This window comes from Drosophila yakuba, chromosome 3R (assembly GCF_016746365.2).
Source record: "Drosophila yakuba strain Tai18E2 chromosome 3R, Prin_Dyak_Tai18E2_2.1, whole genome shotgun sequence".
Classification (NCBI taxonomy): domain Eukaryota; kingdom Metazoa; phylum Arthropoda; class Insecta; order Diptera; family Drosophilidae; genus Drosophila; species Drosophila yakuba.
The window spans coordinates 20,028,751-20,050,006 of record NC_052530.2 but is presented as its reverse complement, the minus strand read 5'-3'; the positions used below and the strand labels follow the sequence as shown (position 1 = coordinate 20,050,006).

General features: G+C 40.1%; 1 protein-coding gene and 1 non-coding gene across 12 annotated transcripts; one reads left to right on the top strand and one right to left on the bottom strand.

Annotated features, from left to right (window-relative positions):
• Positions 1 to 1,287: 1,287 nt before the first annotated feature.
• Positions 1,288 to 1,360, top strand: Trnam-cau. The gene has a single exon. It is a non-coding gene; the product is annotated as a tRNA-Met (tRNA).
• A 1,004-nt stretch (positions 1,361 to 2,364) lies between these two features.
• On the bottom strand, positions 2,365 to 20,423 carry LOC6537620 (mucin-5AC). 11 transcript variants are annotated; one of them, XM_039375550.1, is made up of 9 exons: positions 20,334 to 20,423; positions 17,773 to 18,393; positions 12,797 to 12,833; positions 8,350 to 8,438; positions 7,661 to 7,890; positions 7,080 to 7,533; positions 5,743 to 6,701; positions 4,107 to 4,865; positions 2,365 to 3,857 (listed from the first exon to the last, which is right to left on the bottom strand). In XM_039375550.1, the coding sequence occupies exons 2-9, from the start codon at positions 17,900 to 17,902 to the stop codon at positions 3,132 to 3,134; spliced, it is 3,384 nt and encodes a 1,127-aa protein (XP_039231484.1). In that variant the 5' UTR covers positions 17,903 to 18,393; positions 20,334 to 20,423; the 3' UTR covers positions 2,365 to 3,131. The 11 variants fall into 11 exon arrangements, with proteins under 11 accessions (XP_039231484.1, XP_039231485.1, XP_039231486.1 ...); XM_039375551.1 differs by having other exon boundaries at positions 20,299 to 20,411; XM_039375552.1 differs by having other exon boundaries at positions 17,773 to 18,396; positions 20,334 to 20,409.
• Positions 20,424 to 21,256: the final 833 nt, after the last annotated feature.

The window sequence follows — 21,256 nt, the reverse complement described above, 5'->3', positions numbered from 1 at the left end:
AGCCAGGACATCTGTGGATGTCCACTGGGTGGGACGTCCACTCAGTTAATGCGGGCAAACAAAGCAGCGCCAGCTGGATCGGGCGACATCAGTTGGGGGCGTGACACATCTGCTAAACCAAAGTAATCAGCAGATGCACTTTAACAAAATGAGTCGTAAGTCCAAAGTTCATTTTCGCTGCAAATTTAAAAAGAATTTTTGCCAAGATTAAAATTAAAAAAAAAACTAAATAGGTCATTCATTTTTAGTTTAGTAATAGTACTGTTAACTCTTTTCTCGTATTTAAAAACAATCAAATAATTCATAATTTATTGAGTTCATTTTAATTTCCAACAGTGCGCAGTTAATGCAGCTGAGCAGGAAAGACATGCTTATCTAGCAAGTAATTAGTTACCAAGCATTGATTTTTATACGTCAGCTGCTAAATTTCGCTCGACAAATTGTTAATACGTCAAAGCTAAGCGGCTAAAACAATGAAACGTTATTGTAAAAGACGATGTGAGCGGCAAAAGTGCGACAGAATTTATGATAATAAAAGCCGTAGACATTCCCTCCATGAAAAGAGCAACAAACAACAGCCATAAAACTCTAATTTGTGCATGTCTGCATACGGAACACAACTGTATTGTCTGAAAACTTGGAATGATTGAAAAATATGTGCAGACACAGCTCATTGAAGGCGCCAAGCCACCACATCAAAGCAGAAACTAAACAAGAGCCGTAAAATACGTATACTTTGGCAAGTCGGACGTATAAATCATGAGCAATGCTGAAATACCTGTCAGTCCCATTCAGTTGGTAGCTGGAATCTACGGTATCCTTACAGCAAAGCAATTGAATTTATTAAAGTTTTATTTAATAAAAATAAGTATCTATGTAAATATTTGTTACTTGAACTAACTAACTAGCTGTTAGTCAATTTTCCCTCTGCTGCCAGGAAGAAATTTAAGAATTTGTTTGGAGCACCATTCGAAATGGGCAAGAAAAATAGTAAATTAAAAATATCAAAACATTTTTCAAGTGTGTGGGCGTGATAGAGTGCCATAAATCTGCAATCTGTATGCTTCATCTTAACATTTAACTTTTATAGACTAAGGAACACGGAAACGCTTCCTTCGACCTGTTACATACTTTTCTAAAAATCCAGTGTTTCCTTTGAATCTACGAGTAATGGCTACATAATGTTCCAGCTTATGGTATTATTATTATTCTAATTGGGAACACCAAAATTAGATCACCTTGTCATATGTATCCATATCATACTCCATTGACGTGGATTGTTCCAAGGCCTCGGTGGCGCAGTTGGCAGCGCGTAAGTCTCATAATCTTAAGGTCGTGAGTTCGAGCCTCACCCGGGGCAAGTAAATTTTTTTCTTTTTTTATCATATTAACATATTTTGTTTTCGCAGGGTTGGTTTGAAGTTCAAAACTTAAACCTATAGGAAACACAAATACTTATTTTTGGCAAATGGTTTTCCATAGTCAATTATTGATAAGTTTATCATGATTACAAATTGATTTCTCATGTATTTCGGAGATGACGATTGGGATTGGGCTGCATCTGGCAGCAGTTAATGGCCAAGACAAACACAATGCAATAAAATAGAAATCGCGGCAATCTGGCAAAACTTGGCAGCCAATCAATTAAGCGAAGAAGCCATAAGCTCTGTTATTTCTAAAATGAATTCAAGTGCCGCACAATTGACTGGCAGCTGGCCAGTGATGAAGTCCAGTGTCCTTCGGACATGGGACGTATGAGGAATACAATATACTATATCTCGCCCACGGCTGGATAATATGTATTTTCTGGCGCACTGCGGTGGCCTCTGACCTGAGTTTTTTATTTCCTTTTTTTTGCCACACTCCCATCACCTTCACGGCTGGCACTGCAACCGCAATTTGCACCGGTTCTTGGAGAAAATTTAATTTGTTTCCTGCATATATCCTAGAGGCATTTTGTGTGTCATGCATTTTTACACCTTAATTTGCGGCTAATTTGCATTTTGTATATATCGCTTGTTGCGCAATTTCAGTTGCAGTTGCAGCCAACGCTTCCTGCCCGCCACCAGTTGTGTCCTTGCATCATCGTCCTCGTCCTTCTCCGGCTTTAAAGTCACCGGATTCGCGCGGCGAGTGAAACTTTAGAGTGGGTAACAAGCGTAAAATTAAATTTTGCTGAAAAAGTTCTGATGCGGGAACTAAAATATAAGAATAGAGCCGATAAAAAGTCAGTTATACTGCAATAATTTAAGCGTAAGTTGGCATAATTAAACGGTAAGTTGCACAAACATTACCTGGCAAACTAGATATTCTTTTAGACATTCTTATGCATTCAGACCACAATAATACCATAAACACCATAAATAATTTTCTATTTTATATTTCTGACTTGCATTCTCTCCGAATTCAGCAACAATTACAACATAACTTTGTTTGTAGAATTTACATTTACTTCTTTTCGAGACCAACATTTAAATGCTACAACTTAATTGTTTTTAACAAAATATGTACAACAAAATCGGGGTTGATTTTGATTTGCTTTGATTAAATGAATTACTTTTTAAAATGGGTTTTGTACTTAGTTACTAAAAACAAAATGCTGCTCCGCTTTTGTTAAGCAATCTAACCCTACTTAGCCATATACAAACTCGCAATGTGGATATATGAAGGTTTAGAAATGTACACTCATTTGTGGAATACAGTATAATTCACTTAGCTGCAGGTTAACATATTTTTAAGACTATTTATAACAATGCCGTAACTAAATCGAATAAAGTTAGTCGAGACAAACAGTAATTTAAATGCATAATTTTCTTTTACTCAGTCCCAAATAATAAAATTCAAACTATAATATTTACTTTCAATGTCACTGAGTTATGATTCTAAAAATCCAATACTTGTCAGCAAATAATTTTTCAATAATTGGAAAACCATTTTTAAACCAATATGTAAATGCTGTTGGCATTTTAATTATTTGTCGAGTGTGGCATGCATTTGTTTTGATTTTAGTTAATTTTTTGTAAACTAAACTATTAATCCAAAACCTTTTAGTTCACCATTCCATTTTGAAAGCTAAGTGAACTATACTGAGTTTTGTTCCTGGACGGCAGCTGCAGATACCTCCCCCCAATCTAGAGGCATCCATTGCCCCAGCAACCGCACCACGGAATCTTGCCGCCCGTGTGCGAACTGACCGAGATCTTCCGGCGATTGGATCGCATGCTGAAGCTTGTGGAGGACTCGCGCGAGGAGGCGAAGCTGTTGGAGTTGCGATCGGACAGCGAGGTGACCGTCTCGTGGTTGCTGTCCTGGTGGGAATGGTGGCTGTGGTGCGGATTGCTGCTAATCACCATTCCGCTGTGCGGATGGTGGTGGCTGTGGCTGTGATGGTGGTGACCACCTCCTCCGCCTCCTCCGCTGGCCGCACTGTTCCGGTGGACGGTGTGAACGGTGCCCTCGGAGTGGCGCCTGGAGCACTTGGTGCGACTAACAGTGGCCGTCATGGGAACCGGATCACTGCCCTCCTTGCGATGGTGGTGATGGTGGGTGGTGCTGGGCGGTGCCGATGCAGTGGCCCCTAGTTCGGGGTGTCCACCGCCCACCGGTGTTCCCGGTGGAGCTGTCATCGAGTTGCTGTTGGTGCGACGACGCGAGGAATGCGGCGAGTTGGGGGTGCTGTGGCTCATCTTGAAAGCTTTGATGGTTGGGTGAGTGAGCACTGTGCTCAGGTCCACACAACTGGCAGTAGCCATGGGCACCGTAGTCACGGGCATGGCCACCTCGTCCTGTTGGCCTCCCTGTCCAGATCCACAAACGATGGACACGCGTCGGGCTTTCCGCCGCGCTAGCTCGTCCATCTGAAAGGGTATCGAGAGTTTACTTCAATAAATAATCTTGACATCATAAACGAGCATACAAATTATAGGAATTGCGAAATATACATATATCTAAAGCATACATAGAAATACATAGAATGCTCGTAATATGCTAAACGCTTGGGATTTCTCATAATTAAGTTAAAAATGTATTTGCTCCGCAAGGAACGAATTTATTCGACTATAATTATTTCGTAAGTATAGCGTTTTTATTGATCACATTTTACTTACATTGCCAGCAACGGCCAGGTCACCCGCCACGCCCGTCTCCCCATCCGATACAGTGGGATCCACGTCCAGGGATCTGGTTAGCTGCGATGGCGATGAGCGGAAGATGGCTCTTTTGGCAGCCGCCGAGGCGAGTGTCTTGTACAGGTGACTCTTGTTGGGCGGCAGACCGATTACGCCGGAAGCGGAAGTGGTTGGCGGCGGGGGCGGTGGTTCCGTGGGCATGGTTGGCCTGCGAGCGGGTGGTAGCGGGGGCGGCGGTTTCAGCGGTACATTCGGCTTGGCTGCGATGGGCGGCCTCTGGCCATTCGGCGATTGTGGAGGCACTCCGGCGCCACCAGCCGCCTGGCTCAGCTGCTCGAATCCCAGATAGGTGCACTTGTCGGGAAACGGCGCCATGGGGTCCGGAATGTGCGGTGCAGGGCTGTCGGTGTGCTCCCTCTCCAAGGAGCGAGTGCGTCGCACTAATTTACTGCTCCCACTGTTTCCCGATTCGCTGGACGTAGTCACCGCCGGTGTAATTGTTCCCATTTCCGTTCTTTGGGTGTCCGTGGTGACGGGTGAAATGGTCGGATTTGCACCCTCATACTGCAGATACAGGTTCATTTCAGAGCGATAGGGCTTCTTCGCCCTCTCATCGTCCTTGCTATCATTGTGGCTTAGGTTGTCCCTTGACTTGCTCTTCTCGAGCTGAATGGCCAGTATGTCCTCCGAGATCGTCTCGATGTCGTTCAGAATTGACTCCAAGTTGACCGAATCCATCTGCGGATAATTGTAATATTAATATTATTTAATAATAAGTTTCTGCATTTTGGCAAAATGATTTAATACATTTTTTACTCAAATATGTAAAGGCAAGGAAGAAGTTATGATTTCACAATTTCGAAGCTTAACTACAGCTATTATTTCCCATGTACCACATCCAGGGAAACTAAACAAATTGATTCTTATCCTAAATTCTAAAGCCAATGTTTATGTAAAATGCAATTAAAAACACAAACGGCGTTCGAATTAAAGCTAATGGGCTTACTCTAAGCCAGATTCAGCTTACAAATATATTTTGGAGAAATAACAAAATAACACCAACATTTAACACAAATTTTTACCAGGTTTGAAGGTGTTTAAGAAGGATAAAAAAAAGAATGATTGCTACACTCAACCAATATACTTTCCGCCCTATTGATATCTCTTTACCTCTATTATGTTTAATATTATTTTTTGAATCAAATAAATTGTTGATTATTTATTTCTATTGTAGATCTAAAAATCAATGAAAAACATTCAGTGGGTAATTATATGTTTATGATAAATGTTGATAAATAATATATATGTACATACATATAACACTCAATAATAACATTGAATAAGCGAAAAATTGTAAATTCATTAAAGAATGGCGATGTTCGAATAATATTTAAATATAAACTTTAAAGTGGAGGAGCGATAAGCCAGACTGGAATATTGGTAAATGAAACTCGACAACGAAATGTTTCTAACAATCCGTGGATTATGCTTATAATTCACCCGAAACTAAAAAAAAATCTAAACTAAACACAGATTCTAAGCCAGAGAGTGATGAGCGGGTCCGGAGATGGCTATGATACGAGGATGATCGTCTGATGGCCAGAAGATCCCTCACCTGACTGACGTTCTCCGCGGACTTGGCCGCCCTCTTGGCCTCGCCAACGGCCTTTGTTTGCATGGCCAATCTTTGGGGCGAAGGCCACCTAGTGGTGGTTGTCTTGGTGGATTGGGTGGCGATGGTCATCACCGGCTGTGTGACAGACGTGGCAGGGATGCACGCATTCTGGCCGGGCTTTTGTGCTTGGGCGTAGATGGGTTCAGCGGATTTGGCCGCCGGAAGCGGCGAGCACCTGGCGGAAGCGGCAGCCGCCAGTGCAGCGGTGTATATGTCGAGAACACTAGAACCCGGATAAGGACCCACTTCACCCAAGCCGACGGCAGCGGCCACGTCCACCACCGCCCGATGCAGGGAGCAGTGGCTGGGCTGTGGGCGTTGCCGGCTGCGCTGGTGGCTGTGGGCGTGGCTGTGGGCGTGGGCGTGGCAATGCGAGTGTGTGGACCGTCGGTGACGAGGACTTACTTGCGGGGACACTTGGCGTTGATATGGCGAGGCCAGAGCGTTATTCACAAAGATATCCGGTGGATCTCGCAAGGGCGGCGGCGGTGAGCCTGGCGGAAGATCGTCCTGCTCCAGATCCTGTCCCTGATTGGCTAGCTTAGTGTTGAGCTTCAAACGCGGCTTGATCGGCGCAAAGAAGTGCTTCGGACTGTTGAGCGCATGCTGCGCGGCATTTGTGGTGATGGCCACGGTTTCAATGTCACCACCATCCGGCAGATGTGATTGTGACGGCGCATTCAGTGCGATCTTGGGCATCGTCTGCAGGGTGGACGTGGGCACAAATGTGGTCATCGTGCTCACAGGCGGTGGTGGCGAGCGGGACGGCGACGACTGCTCGTTGTACTTGCGCTGCGTGAAGGGCGACTGCAGGTTGTAGTCCCAGCCGTTCGTGTGCCGCATCGTCTTGCCGGTGGTGGTGCTCGAACTGGTTCCCAACTCCGGAGAGGGCGTTTGTGCTGCAAATATTTTCGTTAGTCGAAAGAGTTCAGTAGTTAAAGGTCAAGCGCCTAGAATAAACTACAAATTTCTATTATTGGTTGCCTATGTAAATAAAAATAATTAGGCCACCTTCTGTATTTATGTTTGATCTTAATACACTTTTTCTTTGGTACTCTATCTTAAATGATTTCTTAAATCTTAATGTTTGTTTTACTACTTTATATTTAATATTATATTATATTTATAGTAATAAGGCCACCTTATGTATTTATGTTTGATCTTAATACACTTTTTCATTTTTCAACCTCAATGTTGTCAACCAAACTATACCTAAACCCTTGCTTTGTAGCAAACTTTAAAACGAGATTGTTTGAAATATTTTGCGGATTACTCACCCGCATTTCGTGCGCCCATGTGCTGCGACAGGATGTTCTCAAAGTAGGACAGTGGTGGCACCATCGCCTGCAGGTCGTTCAGCTGATTGGCCACCAGTTCGATGGGCGTCAGCGGGGTGAGCGGTCCCATCATGCTGGGCAGCGTGCTTTGCGATCCGTGGGCGTCTGGTGGGGGGAATATCGTCAGGTGCTCCTGCTGCTGGGCGAGCATAAGCTCCGGGTTACTCAGGGTCTCCTCCGAGACCACCGAGAGGTGATCGAAGTGCACGGGCTGCGGATCCTTGCTCTGGATGCTGCTGTTGCATTCCTCGCTTTTAGATTGCGTTGGGTGCTGGCTGGGCACATCCGGCGGAAGTGGAGGCTTTGGCGGGGCACAAGATCCACCCTCTTTGCAGCACTCGTCGCTGCAGTGGCCGTCGTCTGCCCCGCGACACGTATCACATGAGTCAGAGTCCTTCAAAGAAAAGGAAACAATTTAGAAAAAGGACTACGTATATTAAAAATATATATGAATATTTATATGAATATTAAAAACTATGCTAAGAACTTGCTAAGATAGTGCAAAATCTAATAGCACTTACATCACTGTTTACATCACAACCTCCGCTCCCTCGCCCACCGCCTCCGCCGCTGCAGCGGTAGGCGTGGCATGTGCCGCCACTCCCCCCACTGCCCCTGCATCCACCAAACTCGTGCTCGTTGAGCTTCGCCTTAAAGCGTTTGTTTAGCCTGTCGCACTCGTCCCGCAATGTCCAGATTTCCCGACGCAGTTGCTCATTCTCCCGCCGCAAGCGCTTGATGTCCGATTGCCCTGGAAAGTGGAGGACGTATTAGTTTTACTTATTAAGGAACGCAGAGGGGGCAGACAACACTTAATAGGATTTGCCGGAGTCTAAAGAACAGCACGTGGACATCACGCAGAGCTGTCAGACCATTAGACACCTCAAATCGCATTGTTTACATTCGCTTATCTTCTGTTTTGGCAATGAAAACATTTTTAATGAATATTCCGACAGATATACACGAAGAGGTGGGCAGATATTTATGTATGTACGAGTAGGTGCGTGTAGAGATATTTCCTTAGCTATATTATGTTGGGTTATTTTGGTTTCCTAGCCAACATCTAATGTCTTTTTAATTGGCTGTTATCAGGTTGTTTTTGGGCCATTTATTTTACGATTATTTCATTTCCTGTGTGGTGTGCGGTATATCAAATTGTTTGGCGCATTTCTGACCAGCTTTTGATCAGCTATTAACGTATTTGCCGTACCTCGTTCCACTTCTGCATTAATGTTAATGGTGCGCAGCCTGAGCTCCTCATTTTCGTATATCATGCCACGCGAAGACTTTCTGTCCAATCTGAAAGGATCGAAATTAATTTAGTTAATATGCTTAAGATGCCTTTGCGTTGTTTAACTAAATAACTAATCATTGCCTTCGAGTGCTTAGCGGTTGCCATGGCGAACGGCAGCCAATCAACATTCCAAACTCTTTCCCAACTTGGCTTAACAAAAATATCGAAATCCCCTAAAATATGGGTCGTTCTTCAACGAATGCTGTAAGTCAACTGAGCCAGATAGGTCCAGTATTGGTACCAATTGTTAGACGTTCTCCACGACTATATGGCCGCGGCCTTTCAACACTCGCCACGTATAAATAAATAATAATAAAAAAGCGGCGTTGTGGAAAAAAGAAATATAAATATATCACCGATTTGGTGCCGCTAGAGAAAAACACCAAGGAAGAGGAAAATAAGCACAGCAGAGCCATAAATTACAAGTACGAAACATAAATAAATTATTATATCCAATCAACGGCTGTTAGCATACGTTAAAACGTAAATAAATTTTTTACCAGTATTTTTTAAGCAAATAGATAAGCACCGGGACTTTTAAAAAGAGTATTCCAAAGTTTTCCTCAACTATTTAACGCACTTCCAACACTCTGCAAATCAAATTAGGCATTTAAAAGATCTATTCAAATCCCAAATGATCCATAAAAATGGGATTCTGTGCAGATTTTCCATAACTTACGCTTTTTATACTAAGTGATATGACACTGCTGTCTGCGCTGAGAACTTTTGACAAACTGCCGATCGCTTCAGAGACCTCAGCTCTCAGAGCCATCTTGCATAAAAAATATTTATGCTTACATATATTTGAACGTACATATTTTGTCTGGGCGACTGTCTCCCAAACGAATTGTGGAATGCGTAGATCTGAAAACATCACCGCGTATTTATAAGGCGTCAGAATTTTTGACTTCAAATATTTAGCCGCCATTCTTAACTCGGACAGGTGTTATATATTCTGCCTCATTGAAAATTTGTTTTAATTTTAAATACTTTTTCGAACACTGAATAGTATTCAGTGCTCTTTCGAAGATCTTCAAATAGTACACAAATGTGTGGCCGGCTTTTAGGCGCTAATTATATATCCTTCTGTCAGCCCAAATGTATGTGCATTGTACATATGTATGTAAGTGGTGACATATTTTAAAACAACATTTTTTAGGTATATGTATTTGCATTAATATATATATTATGTTGATTTTAATTCCTATTATCATTAATTTCCTATTTATTATTCAATTTTCATATGTTCCAAAATAAGTATAGGTTTTTTAGTTGTTTTATTTTAAATTCCTTTTATAAAAAATTAAATAAATTTATTGGAACAAATAACTGTTCTGCTTATTAAATGCACTATCTGATATCGTCTTTATAAATTTCGGTAGGCGCATTTTCCTTTTCTTCCTGGGAATATCTTTTTATTGTAATCTTTTTGAAATTTTTTTGATTTCGCTATCTTTGATGTTAAGTTTTTAAACTGGTAAACTGCAAACTTTTAAAATTCTTAAGTATGGTATTTCGGTTCAACGTTTTTTGTTTTGCTGTTTCCCCAGCCCTAGTTTCTGTATTCTATTTTTTAGAACTATCCCCTATATAAACCACTTTTTAATATCACGTTTGCCCCTAAATATGCCAAACAATAAAATCGATAAACTGATGATCGATAGCAAAGCAAACTATGGCAGTTTTATTGAAGTCAACACACACAGGAGCCAATACACACGGGCACTACGAAAAATACACAGATTGTGGATAGATTTGCGTGAGTAAACATTTTTAGGGAGCTTTGTATACAACTTTGTAGTGTAAATTCATGTTGGACAATGTACACGAACCGATGATAAACAAACTGGAATTATTTTTAGCCCGGCTGGCCATAAGCGAATATTGTTTATTTTACGACCACTAAAGAGTACGAATATTAGAAATATGTTAATGACTTTTAATAATATTCGAGGGCCAGATGTCCGTGCCTGAATTCAAAGTGCATTTTGCAAGGCATCGAGAAAGGGAATTATAAATGGAAGGGAAATTTGAACTGAAAAGCGAGGGCAACGTTTCGCTTACTTGGCCGACTTTTCCGATCGTTTGTTGCTCTTGCTCCTTTCATATTGGGTTCGCGTCGTCTTAGCGCCTTTCATTTATTAAATAGATCTAACAACACTCTACACTGGGTAAGCACACTATTCGTGTGAAGATTTCCCTTCACATTAATTTCTGTAATTAATTATAGGTTCTGTTAACAACCAGCCGCGTGACAATATGAGAAATGGCCGAAAGGAAGACAATTTCACCGTAGCAAAACCGCACGAGTCGACTGTAAACCGAAAACTGACAGTTAGCGAGATCAGTTTTGGCCAAAAAACACTAGACTGGCGACTAGAACAACAAACGCCGACGACTGGCATTGAACGCTGCGGCCAAGAGCAACAAGCTTTGTCTGCATCAGTTTTTATACAAATTAAAAGAAAAATTAAAAATGAAAAATGAAAACGAAAAGCGAGAACAGCAAAAAAGTTTCATAAAGCAAATTCGGCGAGTAAATCGAAGGAACAACAAATCATCGTTCTCAATGAAATGTATGCATGCTGTGTCGAGAATCGTTTATATGATTAACAAAAGCCCCTTGAATAAAGAGCGCAGAAAGCTGGGGGGCACCAAATGCCAAGGACAACGAACTTTAGATGCTCTTAAGCAATAATTAATAGGACACTATGATCAAATTTAGCCTCACTGTTATTTATTTGAACATTTTTTTTTATCGAAAAATTAACTTAATAACAAGTTTAGCATCTTAAAGAATTTTCATTCGCAATCATATTTTTAAATTCATTTTACAAATAAACGTATTTAAACCCGTTTGGTAAAAGCTAGTTAAAAATAAAAAATTTATTTTTGAATGATAAATCTTGTCTTATGGGAAGTATCATAACAAATCCGTTTTATAAAATATTGAAAAAGTAATTGATTGGCATACTCTAACCATAAAAATAATACAAATACTTTAAGCCTTTTTATAAGTTGAGTCTAGACTAAAAAATAAAAATAATACGTACTGCTTGCATAATCAATTATCCATCTAATTATGCCAATATTGTTTTAAATATTTTTTTTTTGCCCGCAAACTGACTATATATACTCGCAAATTTATTTGTTGAATGAAATTTCCGTTCGAGCCATTTTTTGTGGGGACAAGCATCGGTATTAACAACATAGGATATAAATGGAAATTAATCAAGCCCTTAATCGCATTCCATGCTGAATTTGGTTTGGGTTTTGTGGATTGGCAATGTTGGCAATGTAACAACCGAGTGTAGAAGAAATTAATTTATTTCTTTGGTAAGCAGCAGATGATAGAGTAAATTAACAATAACCACATTTTCAATTAAATAAACAGATATTTTATTGAGATACGTATGGAATAATTTAACGACCAGGATGCTCTTGCCCTCCCCATAGAAATATGTCGCGACATTGGCAGCCCAAATTAAACTACTTCTCTGGCACCCACACATCGGAGGATCCCATTAAATCTTTGACAGTATTATGTATGTGCTGCTTTACGCACAAGATTTTAAAAATAAGTCCCACTCAACCGGCGAGTCCCTCTCTGCTTTTTATTCATTATGTAAAGTTCATATGTTGGCCACCAGTTTCAATAAATAATATTTCGGTATGAGGTGTATGAAAAATATGTGTGAATCCGCTTATTTATCAGCCAATTAGAAAATTAGCAAAGGTTAACTTAGCGCAGCAGAGGCATAAATATCATTTATGGAAACTCGTGCCAATTTGTTTAAAGGCTAATCGCCGCTGTCATTTACCGCCGCGGTACCTATTGTTTATTTTGACATAAATTTGACGGCGACAGTTTAATCTTGGACTTTTAAGTTTAGCGACTTGTTTGCCCAACCAATAGTTTGCGTAAGCTAAAAAAGTACATCAACTTTTCAAGGAATGCGACTAGAATTTATGGCCCCCAAGATATCAAGATCTTTAATGGTGGCCATGCATTAGATGGAAACTAGCAATTTAAATAAGGCTGTCTTTAATTTTATCATATTTATGAGGGACGCTTGACAACCTGTTTAAAATTTAATTGTAAATAATAAATACAGCTTTCTTTGAGTGAACGAGGCGTTTTTGGATAATTTCCTATAAAATACCGCACTAAAAGCCATATCCTATTAAATAAGCTTTTACTGATCATATAAGCTTCAATGTATACTACCCATTTATGAAAGCCTTCTTTCACAGCTTTTTCTCTTATATTCCGATCGCTTTTATAAGATCATGGGGTTTTCGGACATAAACTTAATTCTAGAGCTTACGGCTAGTAGGAAAAGGAAAATGTAGTAAAGTTTACCTGCTGTTTAGCTTATAGTGTGCATGACGTCTTCGTTCTCGGAGCATAGTCGTGCATTAGTTTTCCCGCATGTGAAAGAAAAACCAACAAACAAAAAACAAAGTACACATAAGGTAAAACAAAAAGAAGTACACAAAACCAAAACAGCACCGAAAATAATAATAAGAGGGGCAGAGGAGGTAAAAGAATGAAAAATAGTGGTAAAGACAAAATCATAATAATGAAAATGGAAAATTATTTTCATGCTTATTCGATTTTGTTGTTGTGTGTGGTGTGTGTATTCACTTTTTTGGTTTTGCGTTTTTTTTTTATTTTGGATCTGTTTGATTTTGCTGGCATGGCTTTGTTTACAAATAGCTGAGAGCGTGTTTATTTAGGCAAGAGCCGTGTGTAAGCGCATTGAAAATTTGACCGGTATGGCAGAAACACATTAGAAAAGTGATGCATCAGTTCTGTAAATCGTAATTGTAATTAATCCCCCTATCAAAATAGCACAAATACCAATCCGACGCAGAAAAATATCTACATACGTAGGTATTTCATTAGAACTCCATTTCACTGGCAAATTCTTTTAATGGGTATACAAAGGATATCGATAATCGGCGAATGATTTGAAACACGCACAAAAGATGCTTATGTTCTGCAAAATAGTTAGGAGATTTATAATACATATTTCGCTGAGGCCCTGATAAAACTCTCATTAAATAAACAGTAAGCATTTAATTACTTAGTACTTGGGAGAAACAGAATTACTGGGTGTGATTTGTGAAAATCCACTTTTGTAACTGCTTTTGTCACTTTGAATACGTTTCGTGTCGCCTTGAAAATCTTGTATTCGGCGGGCTGTCGCATGGAATACTGATTCCCGTTTGAATATCTAGATGTTCAATGACATTCCGTTTTTTATGGCTTTGCGACGACGATGTCTGGGCGGTTACGCAATGTAGCAGCTCCAGGATGTATGCTACACACGCACCAAGCCCAACCTCCTTGTGAAGCAGCCAGTCACAAAGGGCCAGACAAGAACTGTGGCGGAGCACAGCACACATTTTTATTGAAAAGGGGTGAAACTATCTGGCATAGCAATTGATTTATCGATTAAGTTGTCAAGTACACATTGTCATCCTTCATTAATATTTACATGTGTTACAATTCAGCCTCGCTTCTTGACGGCCTCCCCCCCCATCAAGTCTCCTATATGCCCACCCTCTTGGCGGCTTTCTTTTCTCTACGGCAGCATTGAAAGGACTTTCTTTCCATTGTCCTCCCGTCCATTGCATACAGGCACACAGGACCCTATATAATGGAATATATACATCTTTTTAACTAATTTATGGCTGGGCTCGTAAATTTATCAAGGTGAAAGGTAAACGAAAGATTCCCGAAAGATATTGCAGGCACGTTTAATTCCATTCAGAAGAGGGCAATTGAAAGAAAACAAACTTCCAAGCTATAATTAAATCTGAGCGTTCCGTAAATGTTATACTTTTGTGGAAAAATATACATTTTGTATAAACAGTGAATCGATCTTCGCTTATACACTTACTCAGTATCGTAGTAAGAACTCATAAATATTTGTGCGAGCTCTTATGAACGCTTTTTGAGGGGAAATGTATGAACGCCAACAATTCACAATTAACCAATAAACTTATTTCGGCCACATGAGCAAATTAAAGATGATAGCCAGGTGTTTTTATAGGTGCACTTTTGAACACATTCGTTCGCGGAGGTGACAAAGATATACAAGATACTTTCTTCTGTCCAACGGATTCAGAATAAGATTCAGATTCAGATACGATGTGACCGGCGAGGCACGCGACTGGGAACTGCAACCACTTGGCTCCACCATTGAATTTTGTGTATTCTGCCTTTTCGTGTTTAATATTTTGCGTAGCCTCAGTTTATTTGTTGTTCCTATGTACGTCCTATGTATGCGTGCGGCAGGGGCGTAGTCGGCTAACAGGGGGAAAAAAGGGGGCGCTGCATTCGAGCGGACCAGCATACGGCATGCCAATAAACTGCCAGAATGTGCGTGAGCTTATAAACCGTCGGCCGACAGTGGGTCTCGTAAGTATATTCACTGGTAACTAAATGGATCTCAAATTTTATATAAAATATATATATTGGATTGTATCGAAACAAGGAACTGCAGAGAAACTAATTTGTTGAACTTTATATATGTTATCTCTCTTGAAAACAATTTATTAGAGAATTAATATGAGAACCAACATTACAATAAAATATATAAAAATTTAAAATATTATATTATTATATAAATCGAGCTAAATGAATTTTGTCACCATTCAAACACTTCTAATTACTTTCAACATTGGTCGCAAAAGGAAATTTTAGCTATAAACTAGCATGGAATTAATTCGAATATCTTCTCCGGCAACACAAAATAGATCAGCACTGTGCGGGCTAGACAACTCCAAAAAGAATAGAAAAATGTAAGGAAAATGGGGGAACACGCCGAGATACAGAGAGAGAAAAGAAATGGTGCGTGAGCCTGGGGCGAGTAAACAAAATGCACAAGCAAACGCACTGACAAATAAGCAAAATGAACAAGTTTCTGTCTATTTCTGCCGCCGCCTGTTGCAGTTTATGGATCTATTATGGGGCAGTGTGCTTCCCGTGGATACACAAGTACGGATGTGTGTGGGTCACTTTTTTGCCAGACAAATGGACGGACAGACGATCTACCAACCCACTAGGAGCGATTTCATAAACACACAGAATGTGCCTGCACTCATTGGGTTGCAAGTTGTGATGGGTGACCGCAGCAGTTTAACTTTATAATGGCCAACATATGAATTTTCTAACTCGCTGAGTGCGAATGAAAAGGGGCTGCAGAGATTTATTTTTATAGGCCATTATGTTTTAATTTTATTGGTCCTAAATAAACATTTTTTAATGAACTGTTGGATGCTTCAAATATTCAAGATGCTTTAAGATATCGGGAAAATCCTTAGACTTATGTATTACATATATTGGGGTACAATCTCAAGCGCTTGAGCTACAAAATTGTTTGTAAGCCAAAGAGAGAAAAGCCAATGCCAGTGTGAAAATAAAAAAAAAATCGATTTAACTAACTTTACGTTTTCAAGCTTATTATTCAACCAGCTTAAAACCTTATAAGCAAATTAAAGACAAACGTAACAGAATTTTTTGTAAAAAAGAAGTAACTCGATATCTGTCATAAAAGAAATGCGGTAACATTGCAATTTGCTTCCAATAAATCGGTCCGAACTGGGGCAACTTATGTGCATTTTTTAGACTCTCGTGCTGACAAAGATGCTGCTTCGTGGATTTACTGGGTCATCCGCAGTCGTTCCAAAAAGGTGAGAGAGTCGGGTCTATTTTTACCATCATGCCACAAGTTGTAAAGTTGAGCGTCGCAAGGAAACGCTACGATACGAAATAAAATGAAAACAGCAGGAATTTGTAAACAATAAATTACAAATCAAATTACCATATGCGAGCAATTTGCCGGCTTTGCTGAGATTTACAACGAGCAACACTTTTCGATTTCTTGTTGCTGCGAATTATTTCCAAAATAAAATCAATGCGTCAAGCAATTCGAATTGATTTCACATGATTCGGCTGGGCTAATTGAAGGCTTTCGGAAAACTGGGTAAACACTGGGCGGAAAACTCGAGTCGTTGCTGCGATTCCTGGCGGATGATCGATGAGCGATCAAGGTAACGGAAGCGAGACCATTTTAATTGCCAACACAAGTTTGCTTGGGCATCGGCAACGTAGCATACGAATCGATTCAATGAATATAATTTTAAAAACACCAACAAACAAGTTCAATGAGCCACATTGGCGTAATGTCGAAACGGAATGATGTACAAACGATTCTTCTATTTGCCTTTCATTCATTGCTAATTGCTCGGACTAAATGATGAATATGTTTTTAATAATTGAATCTGAATTATGAGCAATCCGCGGATAAACACACGGTCGGGGGCTTCAGCTGGAATAATTTGCTGCCCAATTAAAATTGAATACAATCCATTTTCCCCGCCTCTCTGCTTGAAGCTCATTTCTGCGAAAGACGTATTTGGCTGGGGCTGGCATCACGCTGATGGATGGGGTTGAGTAAATCGGGTAATTGGGTAAAATCGTTTTCAAGTATATTTTACGGCCTAATTGGAATTTATTTACCGATAGTGCGCTTCTCGATTGACCCATAAATACGTTCGTTTGATTCTTGCTGCGTTTTCTCTTCCCTGCAGGACTTTTTAGCAATAGTTTGCAGCCATATTGCTATAAATTGCTTGGCACAATACAAAAGAGACGGTGAAAATCGATTATTGTTGAATTTCATATTTTCACAAACGAATTATGCTCACTACATTATTCGTACAATTAAATAAAGAAAATTTCAGCTTATGGAAGCGAACCTAATTATCAGTGGTCAAGTGAAAAGTGATTATGAATAACCATAAAAACTGCTTGAATAAAAACCACACTGATTTATTTTTTTCTTTGGAAATCCAATACTCTTTGCTTATGTTTTCAGCAGATATATTATTTTATTAAATGAATAAAATAACTGATTATTAACTTTTGAACATAAATTTATGTTGCTTTCCCCGTAGAGAAGCAGACACTCTAATTTCACTAATAAATTCTTTTGATTGTTATGGCTCCACCAGAAGGACGTTTTGAATGATCCAACTGGTGCAGTCCACTATATTTTGATTTGGGCACTTCCAACTATTGTTCAGAAACTTCGGGGTAACCAATTTTCAACTGGCACTCCTTCGGGATGTGGATTACATGGATAGTTAGCGCTTGCCTCTCGCTCTAAGCCAAATAAACACGCTCGGGTGGCTCGCGGCAGCAAATTAAAGCTCGTGGGTGTTGGGGTTGTACATACTGTGGTGCTGTGGTGTGTGTTGTGTGTGGTGGTGTGTGGCACTGTGGTTGGAATATAGTACATACATACATACATAGGTGCAACCTACTTGCTTTGGTGGGCGATGAGCTCGACTGCGTTGATTTCCGCTGATTGCCGTCGCTGTTGTCGCCGTTGCTGCCGCTGGCGCGTCCGCTAATTAAATTGTCATCCAAAGAAATGCCGTCGAGCCAATGCATGACATTATTTCCCTTTGTTGTCTACACGCACACACGGCTAACACATTTGGAAAACACCTCAACCAGCGGCAGGTGGATAAATCACATTTCACCAGCAGCTTGCCCAATTGATAATTTCATCCCAGAACGCTGACACTTCATTTTCGCTTGTATCTTTCACATATTTCGTTTTACACTCTAGGGGCATTGGCAGTTGACATTTGTTTTTTTTGTTTCCACAATCGCACTCACACACTCGCACTTGGCTTATAATTCAACAAGTATTGAATGGTGGTTTAGGCCTTCTCCATCGCCACCATCTTTCTCTATTCGTTCTCTATTTGCCGTTACCCGTTTGCGCCTCTTACTTTGGCTTTCACTTGCTATTGGCTTTCAACAGCACGCATACGCCCCGTGTGACATAATTAGCACATTGCACTTTAACACTTGTCACCTGCTCAGATGCCGAGCGAAGGCATTTTCGAAGAATTAACATGTACTCTTCCGCAGTACTGCTGGAACACAAAATAAAAGAACAAATTTGTATTGGTTTCGATATTTCGATTAACATTGAATCCTTAGAGATCAGCACGGTATAGAAATGGTAATGGTTGTTAAACTTATTTGATTATAGAATAAGGTTTATTGACAAGGAACCGATTTCGTTATTTATAAATCACAAATGAATTTAATAGAATGTGGTATTTGGTTCAGACACACACAAAAACTCTTACTATCTAACACAACAATTAAATAATATTTGGTTGACGAAGGTTCACCGACTAGGTTTAGAAACCTTAAGCGTTTACTGTCGAAATTTTGCGTTGATTCATTTCCGATCACTCCTTAGACTATCCTACTTTCCATGAACTATAAAAAAAGGATCCCCCTGAGGATATCGAATTTGAAGCGATTATTTCGATAATTCCAATCGATTGCCTTATCGCGCCTGCGACTTGTTGTTGGCCCTCCGGCTAGCCGGCTGCTTCTGACTGAGAATCGGACGCTGACCGGACTGGGCCAGAGATATAGAGATATAGACGGAGAGACAGAGAGGCAGAGAGGCACAGAGACAGAGAGGGAAAATGCGGTGGAGACAGCGTCAGCGACTGTGGCGCATTTCCAATCGTTTCGCACATTATTGTTTCCATTGTGTTCGATATTTGTATTTTCTTGTACTTTGCTTGCCCGGGCACACACACACACACACACAAATAAGTTTTCCTCAATTTATTGTACCTTTGCCTGTTTATTTTATACAAGTCCGGGCGTTCTAGTGTTACGATAGAAACTCAAATAGTTGGCCGCTTCTGGCCAATTTCCTATTTCCCATAGACATGTCGGCAGATACGATTCGTGTGCGTGTTTACCGCCGACCACGTATTAAATGTGAGCTCATTGGGGGCGGCGGTCTGGAGATAAATATTACCTGGCTGCCCTTCGGGGGAATTCTGCGATTTCTACATTAGCATTGGGCAAACGGAAATCGAGTGAAATTCGGTGAAAATACACGTTGCACTACTGGCCGTGGCCCCAAGAGGCACACTGTTCAGATCGCTAGTCCTATTATGCCAAATAAATATTTTCGAATTTCGGAACGTAGCCCACTCAATAAATCATTCATTAGGCACTGAAACTGTCTCGCTTTTGAATTATTATGTCCAAACGTGTCAAACAAGAATTTAAGCATTTTGAAAACATTCGACTGCATTGTAATGGGATGGGTGGACTGAAAAAAATGGAATTGTTTTATCGCTCAGTTGATTTGAGAAATTCTAAACGATTCACGATGGTCTTTAATGTCTGTCTTATTGCTTGAGTTGTTTCAATGCCGAATGTTTGTTTACCCAGTAGCATGTGTAATTTATTTAAAACATCTGACTAAACAATCCAACCGGTCAATACACAAAGAGTTTTAGTTTTTAAGAAGAGGTTGGCCATCGGCTTTTTGATGATGATACAATACTAAAACTTGTAATTTTTCTGAAAATTTATGATCAAATAATAAGAATTTTGTTAAGATATTCCATGCGATCGTAACCAATGTGCAAATAATGACAGCTTGTCAACAGTTCAATATGTCTTGCTTCTTTCCTTGCTTCTTTGTATTTACTTTTAAAATACTTTGTACGGTAACCTAAAACCAAATGTTTACGAAAACGGAACGTGCAGCGAAAGCCCATTAAATGTTTCCTTCGAGAGTTTTGTTTCCAATTGAATTTTCAGTGAAATTGGGAAATTTGCGTATTCGACGAATAATAATAAATGCTCCAAACTGATTTATTAAAAGAGACGTCACGGGTGCACTGCTGCATTCGGCGATGCCTGCGTCAATCAGCGCGCTGCAGCGGTCTGCACTTTTCGCATATTTTCAATGATAAACACGATATTTGTTTTGGCAGGCCCTGCTTATTTACATTTCAATCACAAAACAATTTCACTTCCGCCTCACCACTGATCGCGCCACGCGGCGTATGAGTAATATTTGGTCTGGGGTATGGAAACAAGCACCAAACAACGTCCGCTGGCGTTGAAAGACCGACTTATTCTGCAGTCGCATCGAACCCATAGCTCCGAACAGCTGTCTTCCAGGCGGCCAGACACCCCGCCTCCCATGTTCCGCCCCCCAACCCCCCTCCACCATCCACAGAGGGCTTGTGTGCGTGCGTAGGCCGTAAGTACTGGCAGACAACGCATGCATTTGTATTGGTGGCCCCATCCAACGTTCCTTATGCTATGGAAAATTAAAAGAATCAAAGGCAACGGCAAAGAGGAAAATTAAGTATTTAGTTGTGGTATCGTATCCAGCCTAGACATGCATACTGGCTCGCTCTCAGAGGCCCAAGGTGCCGGGAAAATTGCGGGGCGACAGGCGGACTGTCTATAAGACATGTTTAGGGTTGCACAAAAAGGGTATTATTTAATTAGGGTTCGTTCCGCATTCGATTTTATAACAGCCCACAATAATTGCGAATTTAATTAAATATTTTAGTTAGCAAAATAAGCTAGCATAGTAGACAATTTAAAAGTAATTCCGAATTTAATAAATCATTTTTGCTAGCAGAATTAGCTAGCATAGTAGACAATTTAAAAGTAATTCCGAATTTAATTCAATATTTTGGTTAGCAGAATTAGCTAGCATAGTAGACAATTTAAAAGTAATTCCGAATTTAATTAAATATTTTAGTTAGCAGAATTAGCTAGCATAGTAGACAATTTAAAAGTAATTCCGAATTTAATAAAACATTTTAGTTAGCACAATTAGCTAGCATGATAGACAATTTAAAAGTAATTCCGAATTTAATTCAATATTTTAGTCAGCAAAATTAGCTAGCATAGTATGGAAAGTAATTAATAGTAATTATGTATAATTGT